At 34.2% G+C, this 18,227-nt stretch overlaps 2 protein-coding genes across 3 annotated transcripts; one reads left to right on the top strand and one right to left on the bottom strand.

Moving 5' to 3' along the window:
• Window positions 1-304: 304 nt before the first annotated feature.
• LOC149238117 (actin-depolymerizing factor-like) lies at window positions 305-7,861 on the top strand. Of its 2 annotated transcripts, XM_089366920.1 has the most exons (3): window positions 305-320; window positions 7,288-7,558; window positions 7,711-7,861. In XM_089366920.1, exons 2-3 carry the CDS (start codon window positions 7,311-7,313, stop codon window positions 7,859-7,861), a joined length of 399 nt encoding a protein of 132 aa, XP_089223046.1. In that variant the 5' UTR covers window positions 305-320; window positions 7,288-7,310. The 2 variants fall into 2 exon arrangements, with proteins under 2 accessions (XP_089223046.1, XP_089223047.1); XM_089366921.1 differs by lacking the exon at window positions 305-320 and having other exon boundaries at window positions 7,284-7,558.
• Window positions 7,862-9,504: 1,643 nt separating this feature from the next.
• Window positions 9,505-14,816, bottom strand: LOC149238116 (GTP-binding nuclear protein Ran1B-like). Its single transcript, XM_089369469.1, has 8 exons — window positions 14,694-14,816; window positions 13,698-13,813; window positions 11,407-11,485; window positions 11,241-11,308; window positions 10,386-10,475; window positions 10,096-10,275; window positions 9,929-10,006; window positions 9,505-9,821 (listed from the first exon to the last, which is right to left on the bottom strand). Exons 1-8 carry the CDS (start codon window positions 14,814-14,816, stop codon window positions 9,752-9,754), a joined length of 804 nt encoding a protein of 267 aa, XP_089225595.1. The 3' UTR covers window positions 9,505-9,751.
• Between the last annotated feature and the right edge of the window lie 3,411 nt (window positions 14,817-18,227).

The following is an 18,227-nucleotide window of genomic DNA, read 5'->3' as shown; positions in this document are numbered from 1 at the left end:
ATGTCGCTTATATGCTGAATGATTGATTCAAGCATGCCTTAGATTTCTTTGATGGATCATCAGTGATAAATCGCAAATCAGCGATCAGGAATGTCAAAGGAAAGGCTTTAACACTTGCTTTAAATATCTCTGATCACCGAAAGGTGATACAATGCATGAAAACCATTTTAAACGTATTTTTAAGATGTGCGCCTAATTAATATATCGCAGTCGGGAGTGGGCTCGGGCTTTATTGTTTTGTCAATGTCATTTCGCCGATTGCTGATTGCGATATGCTTTATTGCATCGGAGGTTTTAATCATGCCTTTGTTCATGTGTTGGCTTATTGTTGACATTTCCAATTTTCCGATTGCGATATGCTTTATCGCATCGAAGGAATTAAGGGGATCCATTTTATTGTGCTTAGCATTTGGCTTCTCAAATTTCCCGATTGCGATTGCCTTTTCGGATTGGAGAGAATGGTTGTGGTTCTTTGTGGCTTTGCGTATGTTTCATTTGCTATTGTGATATGTGATCTTCCAATCGCTTTATCGCAATAACGAAGAGTTTTATAATATTTTTAAAGTCACACTTTTATTTTTATTCAAAAGGCTTTTAAAATGATTCATTTACCTTAAGCCTTTTAATAAGGGTTTTTCCTTATGATGGGTTAATACCAATTTTATTTATGAACACACAAATCTTATCTAATTTGATTTAAAGGGACCCATTTCTTATTTAAATTTTATGTAAAGATTTTTTAAGAAATGGGGGGTTGTTGTACAGCACAACACCCACACACCTTCTCAATTTAAAAAACCCAATACGAACCCAAGTCTACCACACCTTCAAGATATCCAAGATATATCTCCCTTGACCAAGGAATATTTCCCCGTCTGTTTACCACACCTTGAGTCTTAGGAAATAGTGCATCAACCCCAAGTCCTTCATTTTAAAATTTGCTGCCAAGTCCCTCTTGTAGTATTCTATGAGCCCAATACAAATCCAATACACCTTCTCAATTTAAGAAAACCCTACTTTCACTAGATATTGTAGGTATCCATTTTTTCATTAACATTTTTTACACCCTTTGCATTTTCTCATGTACTTTGACCTCCATTTTTTATACCTGCCAAGCATAAAAACCTTTACCCCCTATTATTTTCTCAACATATTATGTCATTTTTTCCTGAATATATATCCCCCTATATGAATACACGTGGTATGGTATTTCTCCCCCAACGAAGCCACTGTGGCAGAGGATTGGAAGGATGGCTTACAAATTAGAGTTTCCTCCATATTCACAGTACATCCATTCTTCCAAGTTTCCTGATTAAAAATGGTAATTGGTGACAAGATCCTAGTCGAAACTATTTTTCCAGAGATTAAAGAAGAAGAAAAAATCATACTAGAATAGAAAACAATATTTGCAACAAGGATTGGGAAGCTAAAAAATTGAGCAGTTTTTATGTATCTCATAAATTGGAAGTACTGCCAGTGGAAGAGGCGACATGGCAAGATGAGTTATCCATGTAGAAACATCCAAAGTTAGTCAAGTGTTGAGGAGAACACTTGTCTGAAGGGGGAGGGGTATGTTAAGCCCTATACAAGCCCCTTTTATAATCCTAAATCCATGTAGTATGCCTATATATTGAATTATCACATATTTATTTTTATATTATTACATAGGCCAGAACCTTTCATTATAATTGTATGCTTTGTCTTTTATATATACCAATGAGACTTAGTCTTATGATATATCATTTTTTCATATACATTGTATTCATTGTAAAATGAGGTTTAGAGCTTAAAGTGGATTGTAGTTTTTGGCTTCTCATCATTTTTTAGGTGCATGGTTCATAACATCTATTACCTTTTATTTGTGTCGACACAAGAGAAAGAACTAACCCCAAAACTAGAGTATTTTTGGGAATATTAAGAAGTGGTTTTATAAATTGTACAAAAGTCTTTGATGGGGTTCACTATTAACATGTGTGCGTAGAGTGGTTTGTTCTTTTAGGTGTAAAATATCTCATTAAGTCTATCTTAGGGAGATGAATCAATATCCACCTTAATTGTTGACTTAGTGTGAATATCCACCTTTGGATTATTACCTTTGGTAAATTAATGTGGGTATGATGTAATAAATAGTTTTTAAATTCATGGCTATTTATATTTCTATTTCAAATTATAGTCATTGATCTCACTGGATCACAACCCTCATATTAATATACCCCAAACTTTATATACTTCGCAAGTGTTTTGCACTTGGTTAAGCCACTAAGTTTTTGGATACAAATATTAGGCTCTTAGTCCCTCATAAATAAATTGGAAATTTAATTTAAAAAATAATTACAACAACTGAATCTAATTGGGGATAATGCTCCCTTTTGCATTATTAAGGATCGTAAATCAATGTGTTTTTGTGTCTTAGGTTTGAACAAACTATGCCAATAAACTAAACTAATATACTTCATCGAACATTGTTGTGCATTCATCAAAATGACATCGATAAAATGTCAAAAATTTCGCCAAATGTTCTAGTGATACTTACCATATGACTTCATTAATGAGTTAGTAATGGAAACACTACATTTGGGGTTAGTTTGGGCTAGTTTGGGTTAGAACCTACTAAACTACACGAGTGGACCAAACTAGTAAATCCTCAATTTGAGGGCCAAAAAAGTGATATAATGTTGAGGACCTAGGTCTTGGGATTTTTGTCTACTTAATAAAGGTCATTTATAGTAATATTTAAATACAAAAATTGAATAGCCTAAAGGACACAATACAAAATAAGGTATTTGAACTCTGATATTAAAATATTCCAAGAAATCTATTGAAATGCTAATCAACATATTAACCAAGTTTTTCTTCTCGAAACTCAATAGGAATATTACATAGTAGATTATCTTAATATAAATACAAAGAGATAAAAATAGTACCATATTAAAAACATAGAAATTATGCATCACAATAAAAACAAGAAACCAATTATGGTGTGCAAATATCATGGTTGGAGTTGGGGTTGCAATGGGAGTAGGAATTTCTTGTTGTCTTAGGAGTAAATATGGATTGGAGGCCATTTTTTGTTTGAAATCCTTAATATCATGGAGGTGCCTCTTGGAAAATTGTAAGATTCTCATGAACCAAATGTTGAATGTGAAAAGGGTCAAGGAGGATGCTTACCTCACATGGTTGAAATTACCAGAGGTGTCACTGGATGTCACCCTAGGCTTGTTGATAATGGTGCTATCTTTCATCTTCTGATGTATCCAACCTAGATCTACATCTCAAACCTAAAAATCTAGCATGTTCAATGGCATCCTTAGCGACATTAAATTATTCTTAACATTTCTTTAAGCAAGCATGGAGGGATTTAGTTTCCTTTGTTAGGAAAAAGGGACAATAGGCAAGATCCATGATAAGGGGGATAATAAATCCAACACATCCATTGGTATTTTTATAAAACCCATGGAGACAGATCCTAAAAGGATGAATAGGACACACAAGGTTGAGTGGGAAAGGAGGAATACTTAAGAAGTAGAAGGACGGAGGAACATGTCACCAACATTTCCTTCTAAAAGGTGGATGTAAAGGGATGGGAGGAGCTTATTGGAGCATGGGACGTAATAAATCCTCTCCCTTATAAATTTAAAATGATGTTACCTATATGTGGAAAGGTTGACTGCCCCTTCAAGTCTAAAACGAAACCCCACCCAATTGCTACCTGCGTATGGTGGTTATGCATGTCAATCTATGTAATGTTGAAGAAAATCGTATGCATTAAAATGAAGCATTCCCTCTTCCATTGTGGAAACTTGATTAACCATTACAACTCTAATTGGATTTTTATCACGGGAATCATGGGAAACTGAGTCTTTTTTGAAATTCTTGGAAATAACCATGGTTCTCTAAAGAATACATAACATAGAATAAAAGAGGAGATTTATGTTTCCTTTCAACACTCTAATGACAACCATGGAGTTTCCTATCATGGTGGTTGTTGATAGGGCTCTAAAGGTGAGGATAGAAATACCTTGCTACTAATAAGGAATCTTCTTCAATGATTATGGTGGTGACTAGTCATGCAAAAGAGACAACTTGCTTTCTAATGAGGTCAATTATGACCAAAACTCCCCCTTGGGTCTCTTACCACCCTTAGATCACCTTTTATGGCTCCACTATAAAATGATAATAATGAGATCTTCCACTTAGCTAATTATCAAGCTCTCCTTTACCTAATTAGAGTTTCCAATTGTTGTTTCTCCAAGAATTGTGAGAGACAAAGGGGGGAACTTCTGGTGAGAGAAGGATGTTCTAGAACCATGTCCTCTCTTGATTTCTCCAGTTCTAGTTCAAGGATGCTTTTATACCATTTGAGATAATCATCTCCTCTTCTAGCCTCCAGGTCGAGGACACAATCTCCATTGGGGACTAACCTTGTTCTCGAAAAATTGAAGCCATTTCTTCCATGGTAGGTACATTAAGGGTGTAATTTGGAAGTCCAACATTCGCTTCACACTATAGTACGAAATTATAAATATCAAAAGGACTTAAGGAAGATCTTCATGTTAGGATAAATTTAAGTAAAAACTATGTAATAAGGCATAAATCTTGAAAATAACACCTTTTAAAGGGTGATGTGATCTTAAAGTGGTCAAAAGAAGGTCCACCTAGAAAACATCAATGTGAGAAAAATACAATTTATTTTGCTAATAGGCACTTTAGTAACACCATAGTATTGGAGAGATATTGTCACATAACATTAAATTAAAACATAAAAATAAAAATACATTAAAAAATGAAAAAAATAAAAGTAGGTTTTAGAGAAAACAAAATACAAGTTGGTTTTCCTTCCTTTCCATCCTCCAAAGAGGGTTTTCTCATCCACTCTTCTTGTTTATTTGTGAGCATTCCCCATCCTCCCTCTCGGAAACCTTGAGGATACACTCCAACTAAAATGAAGTCATTTTAGTGTGTCTGAACTTTTGCGTTAGGAGATATTATGGCTGATCACCTGCAATGATTTCCTCATATCTCTTTATGAGTAAAAAAAAAAAGGCAATCCACAGATCATCTTTGGCTTAACAACTAATAACATTAACATGACTAGGGCTTTATTAACCTAGGACTTTGTGGATGTGATTGGAATGGTTATAGAGCAGGTATAAATACACAAAGGGTTGCAGAAAGATTGAGATAAATCAAATCAAGAATATTATAAATTGTTGCGTGTCTTTCTACAAGCATAAACACATATTGTTGAAGAAGGCATATGAATTGCCTATGCTTTGCGAGGTTGAGGTGGAAATCATCATCTTTTCAAGATGCGAAAAATTGTGTTAGTTTTCTAATAACAAGTGTGGATATTGCTTACTCAAATTCCTTCCATTCCTTTCCATTATTCTCCTTCTGAATGTGCATATCAAATTATGGTAAATGTTATTAAAATAACTTTCTTAAAATATCTTATGAAGTGTGTATCAACATATAAAATATTCCATACATAATATGCTAAACATAACTTGCAACATTAGCTAGTAGGCTCTAAACTCATTTATTGGATTTTGATATATCCACAGCCAAAGTATTTGGACCCACTATCTGAAACAACGAAAAATGTAGAAATGTGCCACCCCGCTATTGTCTACAAAAAATCTGTGTATGAGCAAAAACACAACCAATATGCAAGAATATAGAATCAAATTTTACCATACATAACATACAAACATATAGGTCTATTTTATATTATGGTATTATAATTCTATAGATGTTTTTAAATCAACTTAGATCTATTTAATCATAGATTTATTTAGCACTGAGAGGGGCAAATCTCTTAGGGTGCAAACCTTCATTTAAATTTTGTAATCCAAAAAGAAGTTTGCACCTGGAAAGATTTGATATCTAGATACTTAATCAAGTTAAGACTAAAGATATAACAACTATACATAAATGCCATATATAACATAAAACTAGTAAGCTAAAATGAAACTAAAATGAAAATCCCCTATATATAAAAGTGGAAAAACATATAAAAATAAAAGAAAAGCACAACAACATTAAAAAGAAATAATAAATATATCTTTATTTTGTTATTTTAAATGTCAATAAATAATTCACATAAACTATTTTCTATGGTTATTGAATTTAGGCTTCTGTGATCCATATCAAGTTTTTGAGACATGAAATAATAAATATATCTTTATTTTGTTATTTTAAATGTCAATAAATAATTCACATAAACTATTTTCTATGATTATTGAATTTAGGCTTCTGTGATCCATATCAAGTTTTTGAGACATGTTTTAGAACCGTGACGATGAACCACATTGGTTGGTTCGAAACAGATAGGCAAATGAATTTAAACATGTCTCACAAAATATTTTATATTATATTTTATTAAAATAAACTATTAATACAATTTTCTACTTAATTTCTATTTTATACAATTTTCTACTTAATTTCTATTTTAACAAGTCAATGCTAAATTAAACAATACAAAATCATGGTAAAAAACTTATTAAATAACCTATAAAGTTTTTTTAATTAAAAAACAGGATAACAAATTATGCATGAGATAGTTACATATAGATTAAAGTTCCAAAAACCAAAATATAACTTCTTACAATGAAATAGACCTGAAGAAACCACGAATGATACCTGGCCTTTGTATGAAAAAAAAGATCATACATAAAGTAAAGGCATTGGCATTAAATGTGTCATAATATCTTTAAGTAAAATCAATTTTTATTTTTATTTTTAAATAATTTCAAATAAAAATTAAATCGGTAGAAAAATATTTTCAATTTTATTTTTCAAACCATTTAAAAGGGAAATGATGGCCGACTTTAAGATTGAATCCGGCTTTTCCAGCATTCAAATGACTCAAACAATATAAAGCGTTTCCATATAAATTGAGTTAAAAGCATGTTACCATTTACTATTTGAAAAATTGAATTCAAGCTTGCTGTACGCGGCATTCATTGATTTTCTTGAACGCATTTCAATAAATCCTTGGAGTTGTCGGGGCCAGAGCTTGCATCCAGCTGTGTGAGATATTCAATTGGATTTGAGAGTCTTCACTATCCGCCTACACCTTTAATTATCCTTTCTGCTGATTTGAGACGTTCTCGGCGCCTTTAATTTACAGGAATCGGCTTTTTTTTTTTCCAAATGGTCAGTATTCTGCCTTTGCTTTAATTTTCCTTTAAATGCTTAAAGGTCCACTGTTTTGGTGAAACAAATTCGGTGTAGGTCTGTTTTTTGGAAGGTTTTCTCTCTTAATTCTGACAAATCTAGAATATTTGCAGGCGAGTGCATGTTCTGGGATGGCTGTCAGTGATGAATGCAAGTCTACATTCTTTGATCTGAAGAAGAAGAAGATATATCGTTTCATAATATTCAAGATCGACGAGAAAGAAAATGAGGTCACAGTAGATAAACTTGGTGGCCCTGGTGAAAATTATGATAGCTTTAGGGCTTCTCTTCCCGAGACACAGTGTAGATACGCGGTCTATGACTTCGATTTTGTCACCGAAGACGACTGTCAAAAGAGCAAGATATTCTTCATTTCCTGGTAAGTAAGCCAGCGTCATTAATTTATTTCCTCGTAATATAAGAAATTTGATTACGAAATGGTTATTTTAGCAATATTTTAGGGTGGTTTTCTTTGTACATGTTCTTTCAAATATATTACATGGATTTTGAAATGCGTAAACAAATTTACAGGTCCCCTGAGCCTTCAAGGGTGAGGAGCAAGATGGTGTATGCGAGCTCCAAGGACAAGTTTAGGAGCGAGTTGGATGGTGTGTACCGTGAAGTGCAGGCAACAGATCCCACTGAGTTGGGCATCGATGTTATAAGAGAGCGGGCAAGATGATATCTAATTATTGTTACATTATTATGCTTAACGTGGAAGAGGTTTCACTTATGATCTCTATTAGACTATTTTCAAGGATTTTAATTATGAACCTTAACAATGAAAATTCATAGCACAAATAGTTAAAAATCATGCATAAATATTGCAACTACATCAAAAAATTATGACAAACACAAACTCTACAATAAGACCTTCAAAGTTATGACCCAATCAAATGTTTAAAAAATAATTATTATTAAAATTAAACATTATAATTTGGATTAGTCATTGCTAAACTAATAACGGTCAATAGGAAAATCGACTGATAGCCAAGGTAGGAACTAATAATATTTGTGCTTTAATCAATAACAACACTAGTTAAATTTTGTATATTAGTTGTTATTTTTGGCATATATTAACTAGTCAAAATGCCAAAAATACAAGATTTGTTTGTAAAGGAGGTCATAAATTTTGTATATTAGTTGCTATTTTTAGCATATACTCACTAGTCAAAATGCCAAAAATAGAAGTTTTATTTGTAAATGAGGTCTTAAAGGACCATTATATTTAGGCTTATGCTCGTATATGCTTGTACATGATATTTTGAAATATACATCTAATTCATATATTTTGAGTTTGGGTTTCAGAGTGAGATTATAGTGGGAAACTTCTCTTTTTATTCTTATAGCTATTATCTTAGTTAGAATCTTTTAAACACAATTACATTATTATTTTGAGTTTGGATTTTGAGAGAGAGATTATAGTGGGAAACTTTCTCCGTTTATTCTTATAGCTACTATTTTAGTTAGAATCTTTTAAACACAATTACATAAAGATATTGGTTTAAAGAATTTTGGAGCTAAGTGTGAAGGCACTTAACTGCTCTTTTTTTCCCTCTTTTTTCTCTAGTGTTTTCCAACCACCATGGTCGGGAGTGGTAGTTAAAATAGCCATTTGATTCTCTTCCATGTTCATGGCGACTTGTTTATCTGAATCTGAACTTTTTGATGCATGGATTGTTTCAACGCTTCCCACCTCTTTTCAGGGGAATCTTCTCATTTTGTTGCATTTGAATTGTAGATTTTTTTTTCTTTATTAATGTTTGAGCTTTGAACCATAGTTCCCCCATCCTCAACTCCTCCTACTAATATTTCTAATGGATTCTGATCAACAATACTTGTAGAATTCTTTATATTTTCTTCATCCTCCATTTCAGAGAGATGTTGATCTGAGAAGTGATATCCTTTTGGCCTTTGGGGTTGTTTCTTTCTTCTTTTTGGCTCTTTCTCTTCACAAGGACACATTTTTTTATATGTTCTTTTTGAAGACAAATACAAATGACTTTAGATTTAGAAAATGCGAATCTTCATGCAGAAATCAATCGAGAGCCCAATTAATGAAATGGCAATACCTTTATGTGTTCGATAAACAACATACCCACAAGAATACCCAAGCAGGCTTGATAGCCACAGTTATCAACTATGTAAACCAATTTCAGACATAGCTAGAATTTTTAGAGAAAGTTTTAACAAGCCATAATATATTACAAGCAACAATCATTGCAACTAGCATTTCCCCCAACAGTACACAACGAAAGGCAGTTGAGCTTTCTTGAAATATTTGAAGAGTACAAAAAGTTCTTGTGTAAAATGTGCAAGAGTATATAACGGAAAAAACTGTCTTAGCATATAAAAATAGCTCTGTAATGGAGTTGAACTAAGATAGCTTAGCCAACTCCACCGATGAAAACATCTGCACAGTACCCAAATCACCTATAGAGAGATGCGATAATGCTATTCTAAGCCCCAAATACAAATCAGTATTAAATGTCGAAACTCAAGAGCAAACTCCAATGATACAAAACTAATTGAATCCGCCAATCCCTAAATATGCAAAAGCATCTTAACAAAGCTATTCAAAAGCATCATCATCGTCATCTGGAAGGGGTTGGGCCATAGTTGCTACAAGTTCTGCCTCGTACCTGACAACATAAAAGATTGTAAGCCAAAGTTTCAATCTTTTAGAAATGGAACAAATTATTTCAATAAAAGTTAACAAAAAATAATAAGAAAATAGCATTCGACTTACTGCTGTTGGGTTGCAAGGTCTATCTGAACCTCAGGAGGAGCAAGAGCAGGTGAATCCACAAAATGAAGGTTTGGATCCCTATAAAAATAACCCATTATAGAAGTAATGCAAATTTTTTAATATAACATTCATATTAGGGAGCATCAGAAACTAAATTAAAGGCTCACCCTGAGAGCTTTCGTGCCAAATACAGGAATGGCTTCTCAAAGTTGTAGTTACTTTTTGTAGATATCTCATAGTACTGAAGATTCTTCTTTCTATGAAAAGTAACTTGCTTAGCTTTCACTTGCCTATTCTTCACATCGACCTTGTTTCCACAAAGAACAATAGGAATGTTCTCACACACCCTGAAATTCACAAAGATATTTAGCTAATCAGTTCAGGCAGTTGTGCCACCACACAATTAAGGAACCTTCATTTCTACTTAGAGATCCAACCCCTCCTGCAAAAGAGATACCTGTAAAGATCTCTGTGCCACGTTGGGACATTCTTGTAAGTCAATTGTGTAGTAACATCAAACATGATAACTTCACATTGCCCATGAATACTGCAACAAACAAAATCCCAATCAGTAAATAAAAAGAAACAAATAAATATAACTGAAAAAACACGGAACCCTCACCAATTCAATCAGGAAAATGCCAACAGAAACAGGAAAATCAAACCAGTATTGATCAAAACAACCAATAACAGAGTCTGTCTATAAATTCAAAATTAAACTAAATTAAAATTCAAATAAATATAAGTGGAAAAATACAGAACTCTCACCAATTCAACGAGGAAAATTCCAAGAGAAGCAGGAAAAGCAAACCAGTATTGATCAAAACAACCAATAACACAGTCTATCTATAAATTCAAAATTAAATTAAATTAAAATTCAAAATAAAGAGACATAAACGAGTGAAACATAGTGCTAATAAAAAGGAACCAAAAAAGGGCTCATAGTTGCTCCATTGTCATTGATATTGAGGTTAAAAGGTGTTGCTACTGAGCCCACACTACATACATATCAACACGGGAAAATAGAATTGATAAGTCAAAAGTTCTCTTGGGATCGATCCAAGTTTAAATCCATGTAGGACCTTTTTAAACAAAAAGTTGAAAAGGCACCCCAAAAGCTCAAATGTACAGTGCTCCAATCAACAGGTGTCTACTACACCTGCAGAGGATGACAAAAAACACTACTTTCGTAAAGTCCCAAGAGACCTGATTTCAAGTGAAAATCAAAATCAATCTGGCAAAATACAGAAATGGGAAAATAATAAAACTAATTATTGACGTACCTTAGCCACATTTTGTCATTAAACCTTACTTGACTAAGCTATAAAGTTGGATCATCATTTCATCCTTGGCTTTGTCAACTTGACAAAGCACCATAGCCTGCAAATCATCAAATCATCAATTCAAGTATCATGGACTGAATAAACACTGAGATTCTGTATGGTTGTATTGTGTCCTCATCCACATGGATGTCTTACTTTGGGAACATTTGCAGCAAGAGGCCAGAGGTCCCAATCCCGTGAAGAGTAATTTTTGTACGCGTAATTGATGTAGTGTCTACACCAATTGACATATAAAATATTTGTGAGTGCATATTTCCACGGCCACTGGTCATGGTGATATAAAAGTTTTTGGATATATATTGCGCCAGTTTATTGATTTTCTAATGGTGTCACCACCGTTTATCACAGACTCAAGTAAAACACATGCTGATATAAAAAAAAAATTGGATATATATTGTGTGCCAATTTATTGATTTTCTAATGGTGTCACAACCCTTTATCATTTATCACAGACTCAAGTAAAACATGCTGATATAAAAGTTTTTGGATATATATTGTGTGCCAGTTTATTGATTTACAAATGGTGTCACCACCCTTTATCTCAGACTCAAGTAAAACATACTGATATAAAAGTTTTTGAATATATATTGTGTACTAGTTTATTGATTTTCTAATTGTAATACTCCCCAGAATATTGTAAATATTTTGTTTACCGTAGTTAAAAAGGTAAAAAAACTAACTGATAGATGATGGTTACTATCTGCTGTATAAATTGACATTTTATTATTAGTGAATAAAAGAGATAAATGATTTCCTAGTCATGAGGATATCATGTAACTTCTGAGGGAAGTTATGTTTTTAATAATAATAAAACAGTTGGAAAACCCTAACTGCCCCCCCGCAACTGTGGAATTGTTTCTAGGAAAAGGGGGAAAGGAGAAAACTGTCCTGGAGAGGACAGGCAGGAGGCAGCAGAGCAAAAGGGGGCTTACTATGTCTGGTGATGATCAGATGGTAAGAGCATAGTGCGCATGCAACTTGTGAAAGACTGTTGGTCTTGTGAGCAAGCTAGGGGGGAGATTTGGTCCCGAAAGACAATCTCAAGGTCGGGAGGTGTGACTAGCTTCGACCAGAGGTGACCACTCCTTGTAGAGTACTTAAACGAAAGCACTCAGGTATGTGGTACCTTCTGTGAAATGCTGATAAATTGAACTGAATTGGAAGGGTCTTGTAAGTAGACAGTTTTCTTTAAGTATTCGCCACTGTTAGATAATTAGAGAAAGAGTCTCATTTACAGGGTTTGATATTTCTTAAAGGTAAAGAGGAAAATATAGCTTTGGTAATATAGTTGTCAAATTGAGATTATCTCACTGTGGGTTTGGGTTTATGATATTTAACTATTCTATATGCCTTCAACACCCTCCCCTGTAAATACGTTCATATATCATTTGTGGAAAATTTAGTATTGACCAACTGTGGAACTGGAAGGACAACAGTAGTATCTGTAAGGAAAAATTATACAGTTCGGTAGAATGCAGGAATAGAAAAGGAGCTATTATTACTGGTCTGTTGAGTGCGGAAATAAATAGGAAAACACATAACTACGGTTCTTTTACAAAAACAAAGAAATGAAAACAGACACAGATGGAACCACATTAGAGCTATGCGGTACAAGTGTTTTTCTTGAAAATTTAGACATATAAAAAAAGGAAATATAGGAAGTTAACAAAAACATTACTCAGTGTTCAAATCACCTCTGCAAGTTAAGATACTTCGCGTCAGATAATATAAGAGTTGTTGGTAAATAACTATTGCATGAATAACCTATTAAATGGGGTAGACTCAAACCCCGAAGTCACTCAGGGTTTTCAGGGTTCTTCAGGGTTTTGAACCCTGAATGGACGCAAGCAACTTCCAAGGATGAGAACCTTAAACTTCCCACCTGTTTTGAAATAACATACCGAGGGGTAAAAACCCTTTAGCGAATTTCCTGGAAACGACAATGGGAAGTGAAACTCAGAGCGGGATTGAAACCTGGAGAAATGAAAAGACCCTAAGCTTTGTTTGGGGTACAACTCCAACAATTCGTATACAAAAGCCAAACACGATTTTACAAGAAATTCTTTTAACAGACACTCAAAACTATTTATTGAACTATTGTACAAGCTAGTTCAAGGCCATATTCTGAGTCTGGAAACTTTGAATTTTCATTACAGAAAACAAAATTGAATAGTACTAGAACAAATAAACATATGAGAACTGTGTATCTGAAGCTCAGGAACCTTGCGAGAACTAAGCCCACTTCAAACCATAGGAACTCTAAAGAAACAGAGTAGAACTCTTCAACTAACAAAGGAAAAAATTCCTTAAGAGACCCTAACCCTTCGGTGCCAGTATGCTTTTAACAGAAAGGCCAAAAAAACTGTGATGGGCCGAGGCTAGATGGCAGGAAGGGGCCATAATTTTCCAACTAGAATGATTCTTACCCAGTCGTTGTCGAAACCTGACACTGGAGGAGCGCCTTCCCCACTGGTATAGGTGCAAGCCTCAGAACAGTAACCAGACACCCTACAAGGTTATAATCCCACATAAAAGAAGGAAACTGGCGAACAATAATGCAAATAATAGGGTTACTTGAAAATAGTCTTGACCACCTCTGAACCATGAGCTCAAACTGCAAAGACATCAATTCCATCGTGCCGAGTGTGTCTAGTTGCATAGGGGGCTAAGGTAAGGGCCACAACAGAGCAGGCTTCGTAGGGAAGCTAACAAAAGAATGAGGTCAATACCATTGCTTTCCGGAGAAGAGTAGAACCTCGGGGTAGTGCCACCGTAGGATCACGAGGAGTGTGCTACACCGTTGATGAGGCAGAGATTCCAAGAGAAGCAAACAAGACCAGACAGTCTGCTCAAGCCACGTACATGGTGAGAGCATAGGAGTTAATGGCAATCGTTGCGAGCATGGAAGGCCATGTGATGGCAACAACGTGAAACACCCTGGGGTGTTGTGCATCAAGCCGCATGGAATGCCAACATTAAGAAAAACATAAACCATTGCAATTAATCTGGCCAGCTAAATAGCCAAGTCATCAGACATTAATTTGTTTAATAAGTGTGACGAGATGGTAGAAACAAAAACCATTAAAGTTGTAGCAGCGTCATACGTTGAAATAGGTGCCGATAATCAAGTTATGCGTTGTACAGTAATTTTTTTTTATGTGATGGTGAAAATAGTAAATTAATATAGTAGAGACATAACACTAATGGTCTCACCACCCTTTATCAGAGACTCAAGTAGAATATGAGCCCCTTCATCACAGACTCAAGTAAAGCATGAGCCCCTTTACTTGAGTGCATGTACTTGAGTGCATGATGAGTGATGAGACCACTACTTGAAACCTAGAACATCAAGAACATTAGTAAACTTGGGCACAACATATATCCAAAAAATAGTCTCAAATTTAAGCTTCAGGAAAACTCACCGTGAGTTGTTGGCGCAATGTTGAAATAAGATAGTTTATGAAATCATCGGGAGTGTATTGCCAGGAATCAGCCTCCACAGGGAGCAAATAATTGTTGATGTAGTCGTTGCTTCCGATGGACATTAAATAGATGGATTCACTAAAGAATTTCTCCACTTTGGCATGCCCGATTTTATTGGAAATGGACATCTTGGTCCCTTGAAACAACTCTATATGGCAGGACTTTATCTCGCACTGCTATTCTATGAAGAAAGGAGCATGCCAATTCTTTAAGAGTTCCTTCAGACTTATCAGTTGAATCGGCTGTGGCCTCTTCTGATAATTCTTCGGGCTCTTCTACTTCAATTAGATTATAGATACTCTCCCAGCTAGTGTTTCCCAATCTGAGACACGTTGTGTCTGATATTAATCCCTTTTTGCTTGGTCCTGGATCTTTCACTAGAGGAGTTGCTGTTGCAGACTTCTTTGATTTCTTTCCCATTTTCTTTAGATTTCTGGTTTCAGAGGAATTCTGCACAAGCGATTGAAAAACCGTGATACAAAGAAATGTTGCTACAGACCAATATGATAATTAAAAAGAGTTACGTTGATTGGCAAGAATATAATTAAAGATTACCGTAGATAAAATCTAAATAAAAGATCTACCCTTAACTGCTTCATTGAATAGTCGTTTAACCTGTCAATCATGGTAAATGAGGTCTTAAATGCCCATCATGTCGCTTATATGCTGAATGATTGATTCAAGCATGCCTTAGATTTCTTTGATGGATCATCAGTGATAAATCGCAAATCAGCGATCAGGAATGTCAAAGGAAAGGCTTTAACACTTGCTTTAAATATCTCTGATCACCGAAAGGTGATACAATGCATGCAAACCATTTTAAATGTATTTTCAAGATGTGCGCCTAATTAATATATCGCAGTTGGGAGTGGGCTCGGGCTTTATTGTTTTGTCAATGTGATTTCGCCGATTGCTGATTGCGATATGCTTTATTGCATCGGAGGTTTTAATCATGCCTTTGTTCATGTGTTGGCTTATTGTTGACATTTCCAATTTTCGGATTGCGATATGCTTTATCGCATCGAAGGAATTAAGGGGCTCCATTTTATTGTGCTTAGCATTTGGCTTCTCCAATTTCCCGATTGCGATTGCCTTTTTGGATTGGAGAGAATGGTTGTGGTTCTTTGTGGCTTTGCGTATGTTTCCTTTGCTATTGTGATATGTGATCTTCCAATCGCTTTATCGCAATAACGAAGAGTTTTATAATATTTTTAAAGTCACACTTTTATTTTTATTCAAAAGGCTTTTAAAATGATTCATTTACCTTAAGCCTTTTAATAAGGGTTTTTCCTTATGATGGGTTAATACCAATTTTATTTATGAACACACAAATCTTATCTAATTTGATTTAAAGGGACCCATTTCTTATTTAAATTTTATGTAAAGATTTTTTAAGAAATGGGGGGTTGTTGTACAGCACAACACCCACACACCTTCTCAATTTAAAAAACCCAATACGAACCCAAGTCTACCACACCTTCAAGATATCCAAGATATATCTCCCTTGACCAAGGAATATTTCCCCATCTGTTTACCACACCTTGAGTCTTAGGAAATAGTGCATCAACCCCAAGTCCTTCATTTTAAAATTTGCTGCCAAGTCCCTCTTGTAGTATTCTATGAGCCCAATACAAACCCAATACACCTTCTCAACTTAAAAAAACCCTACTTTCACTAGATATTGTAGGTATCCATTTTTTCATTAACATTTTTTACACCCTTTGCATTTTTTCATGTACTTTGACCTCCATTTTTTATACCTGCCAAGCATAAAAACCTTTACCCCCTATTATTTGCTCAACATATTATGTCATTTTTCCTGAATATATATCCCCCTATATGAATACACGTGGTATGGTATTTCTCCCCCAACGAAGCCCCTGTGGCAGAGGATTGGAAGGATGGCTTACAAATTAGAGTTTCCTCCATATTCACAGTACATCCATTCTTCCAAGTTTCCTGATTAAAAATGGTAATTGGTGACAAGATCCTAGTCGAAACTATTTTTCCAGAGATTAAAGAAGAAGAAAAAATCATACTAGAATAGAAAACAATATTTGCAACAAGGATTGGGAAGCTAAAAAATTGAGCAGTTTTTATGTATCTCATAAATTGGAAGTACTGCCAGTGGAAGAGGCGACATGGCAAGATGAGTTATCCATGTAGAAACATCCAAAGTTAGTCAAGTGTTGAGGAGAACACTTGTCTGAAGGGGGAGGGGTATGTTAAGCCCTATACAAGCCCCTTTTATAATCCTAAATCCATGTAGTATGCCTATATATTGAATTATCACATATTTATTTTTATATTATTACATAGGCCAGAACCTTTCATTATAATTGTATGCTTTGTCTTTTATATATACCAATGAGACTTAGTCTTATGATATATCATTTTTTCATATACATTGTATTCATTGTAAAATGAGGTTTACAGCTTAAAGTGGATTGTAGTTTTTGGCTTCTCATCATTTTTTAGGTGCATGGTTCACAACATCTATTACCTTTTATTTGTGTCGACACAAGAGAAAGAACTAACCCCAAAACTAGAGTATTTTTGGGAATATTAAGAAGTGGTTTTATAAATTGTACAAAAGTCTTTGATGGGGTTCACTATTAACATGTGTGCGTAGAGTGGTTTGTTCTTTTAGGTGTAAAATATCTCATTAAGTCTATCTTAGGGAGATGAATCAATATCCACCTTAATTGTTGACTTAGTGTGAATATCCACCTTTGGATTATTACCTTTGGTAAATTAATGTGGGTATGATGTAATAAATAGTTTTTAAATTCATGGCTATTTATATTTCTATTTCAAATTATAGTCATTGATCTTACTGGATCACAACCCTCATATTAATATACCCCAAACTTTATATACTTTGCAAGTGTTTTGCACTTTTTCGGATACAAATATTAGGCTCTTAGTCCCTCATAAATAAATTGGAAATTTCATTTAAAAAATAATTACAACAACTAAATCTAATTGGGGATAATGCTCCCTTTTGCATTATTAAGGATCGTAAATCAATGTGTTTTTGTGTCTTAGGTTTGAAAAAACTATGCCAATAAACTAAACTAATATACTTCATCGAACATTGTTGTGCATTCATCAAAATGACATCGATAAAATGTCAAAAATTTCGCCAAATGTTCTAGTGATACTTACCATATGACTTCATTAATGAGTTAGTAATGGAAACACTGCATTTGGGGTTAGTTTGGGCTAGTTTGGGTTAGAACCTACTAAACTACACGAGTGGACCAAACTAGTAAATCCTCAATTTGAGGGCCAAAAAAGTGATATAATGTTGAGGACCTAGGTCTTGGGATTTTTGTCTACCTAATAAAGGTCATTTATAGTAATATTTAAATACAAAAATTGAATATCCTAAAGGACACAATACAAAATAAGGTATTTGAACTCTGATATTAAAATATTCCAAGAAATCTATTGAAATGCTAATCAACATA

This window comes from Pinus tabuliformis, chromosome 8 (assembly GCF_031772625.1).
Source record: "Pinus tabuliformis cultivar Carrire ecotype Pingquan chromosome 8, CPIR1, whole genome shotgun sequence".
In the NCBI taxonomy this organism is placed as follows: domain Eukaryota; kingdom Viridiplantae; phylum Streptophyta; class Pinopsida; order Pinales; family Pinaceae; genus Pinus; species Pinus tabuliformis.
The sequence above is the reverse complement of the archived record's forward strand: the minus strand, read 5'-3'. Positions and strand labels throughout refer to the sequence as shown.

Coding starts and splice junctions, on each gene's coding strand:
- LOC149238116 (XM_089369469.1), bottom strand. CDS start 14,816: ATGTCCATCGGAAGCAACGACTACATCAACAATTATTTGCTCCCTGTG. Junction 13,814..14,693: donor CATTGCGCCAACAACTCACG/GTGAGTTTTCCT, acceptor ATTGTTCGCCAG/TTTCCTTCTTTTATGTGGGA. Junction 10,476..11,240: donor CAACTTTATAGCTTAGTCAA/GTAAGGTTTAAT, acceptor TGTTTGTTGCAG/TATTCATGGGCAATGTGAAG.
- LOC149238117 (XM_089366920.1), top strand. CDS start 7,311: ATGGCTGTCAGTGATGAATGCAAGTCTACATTCTTTGATCTGAAGAAG. Junction 7,559..7,710: donor AAGATATTCTTCATTTCCTG/GTAAGTAAGCCA, acceptor ACAAATTTACAG/GTCCCCTGAGCCTTCAAGGG.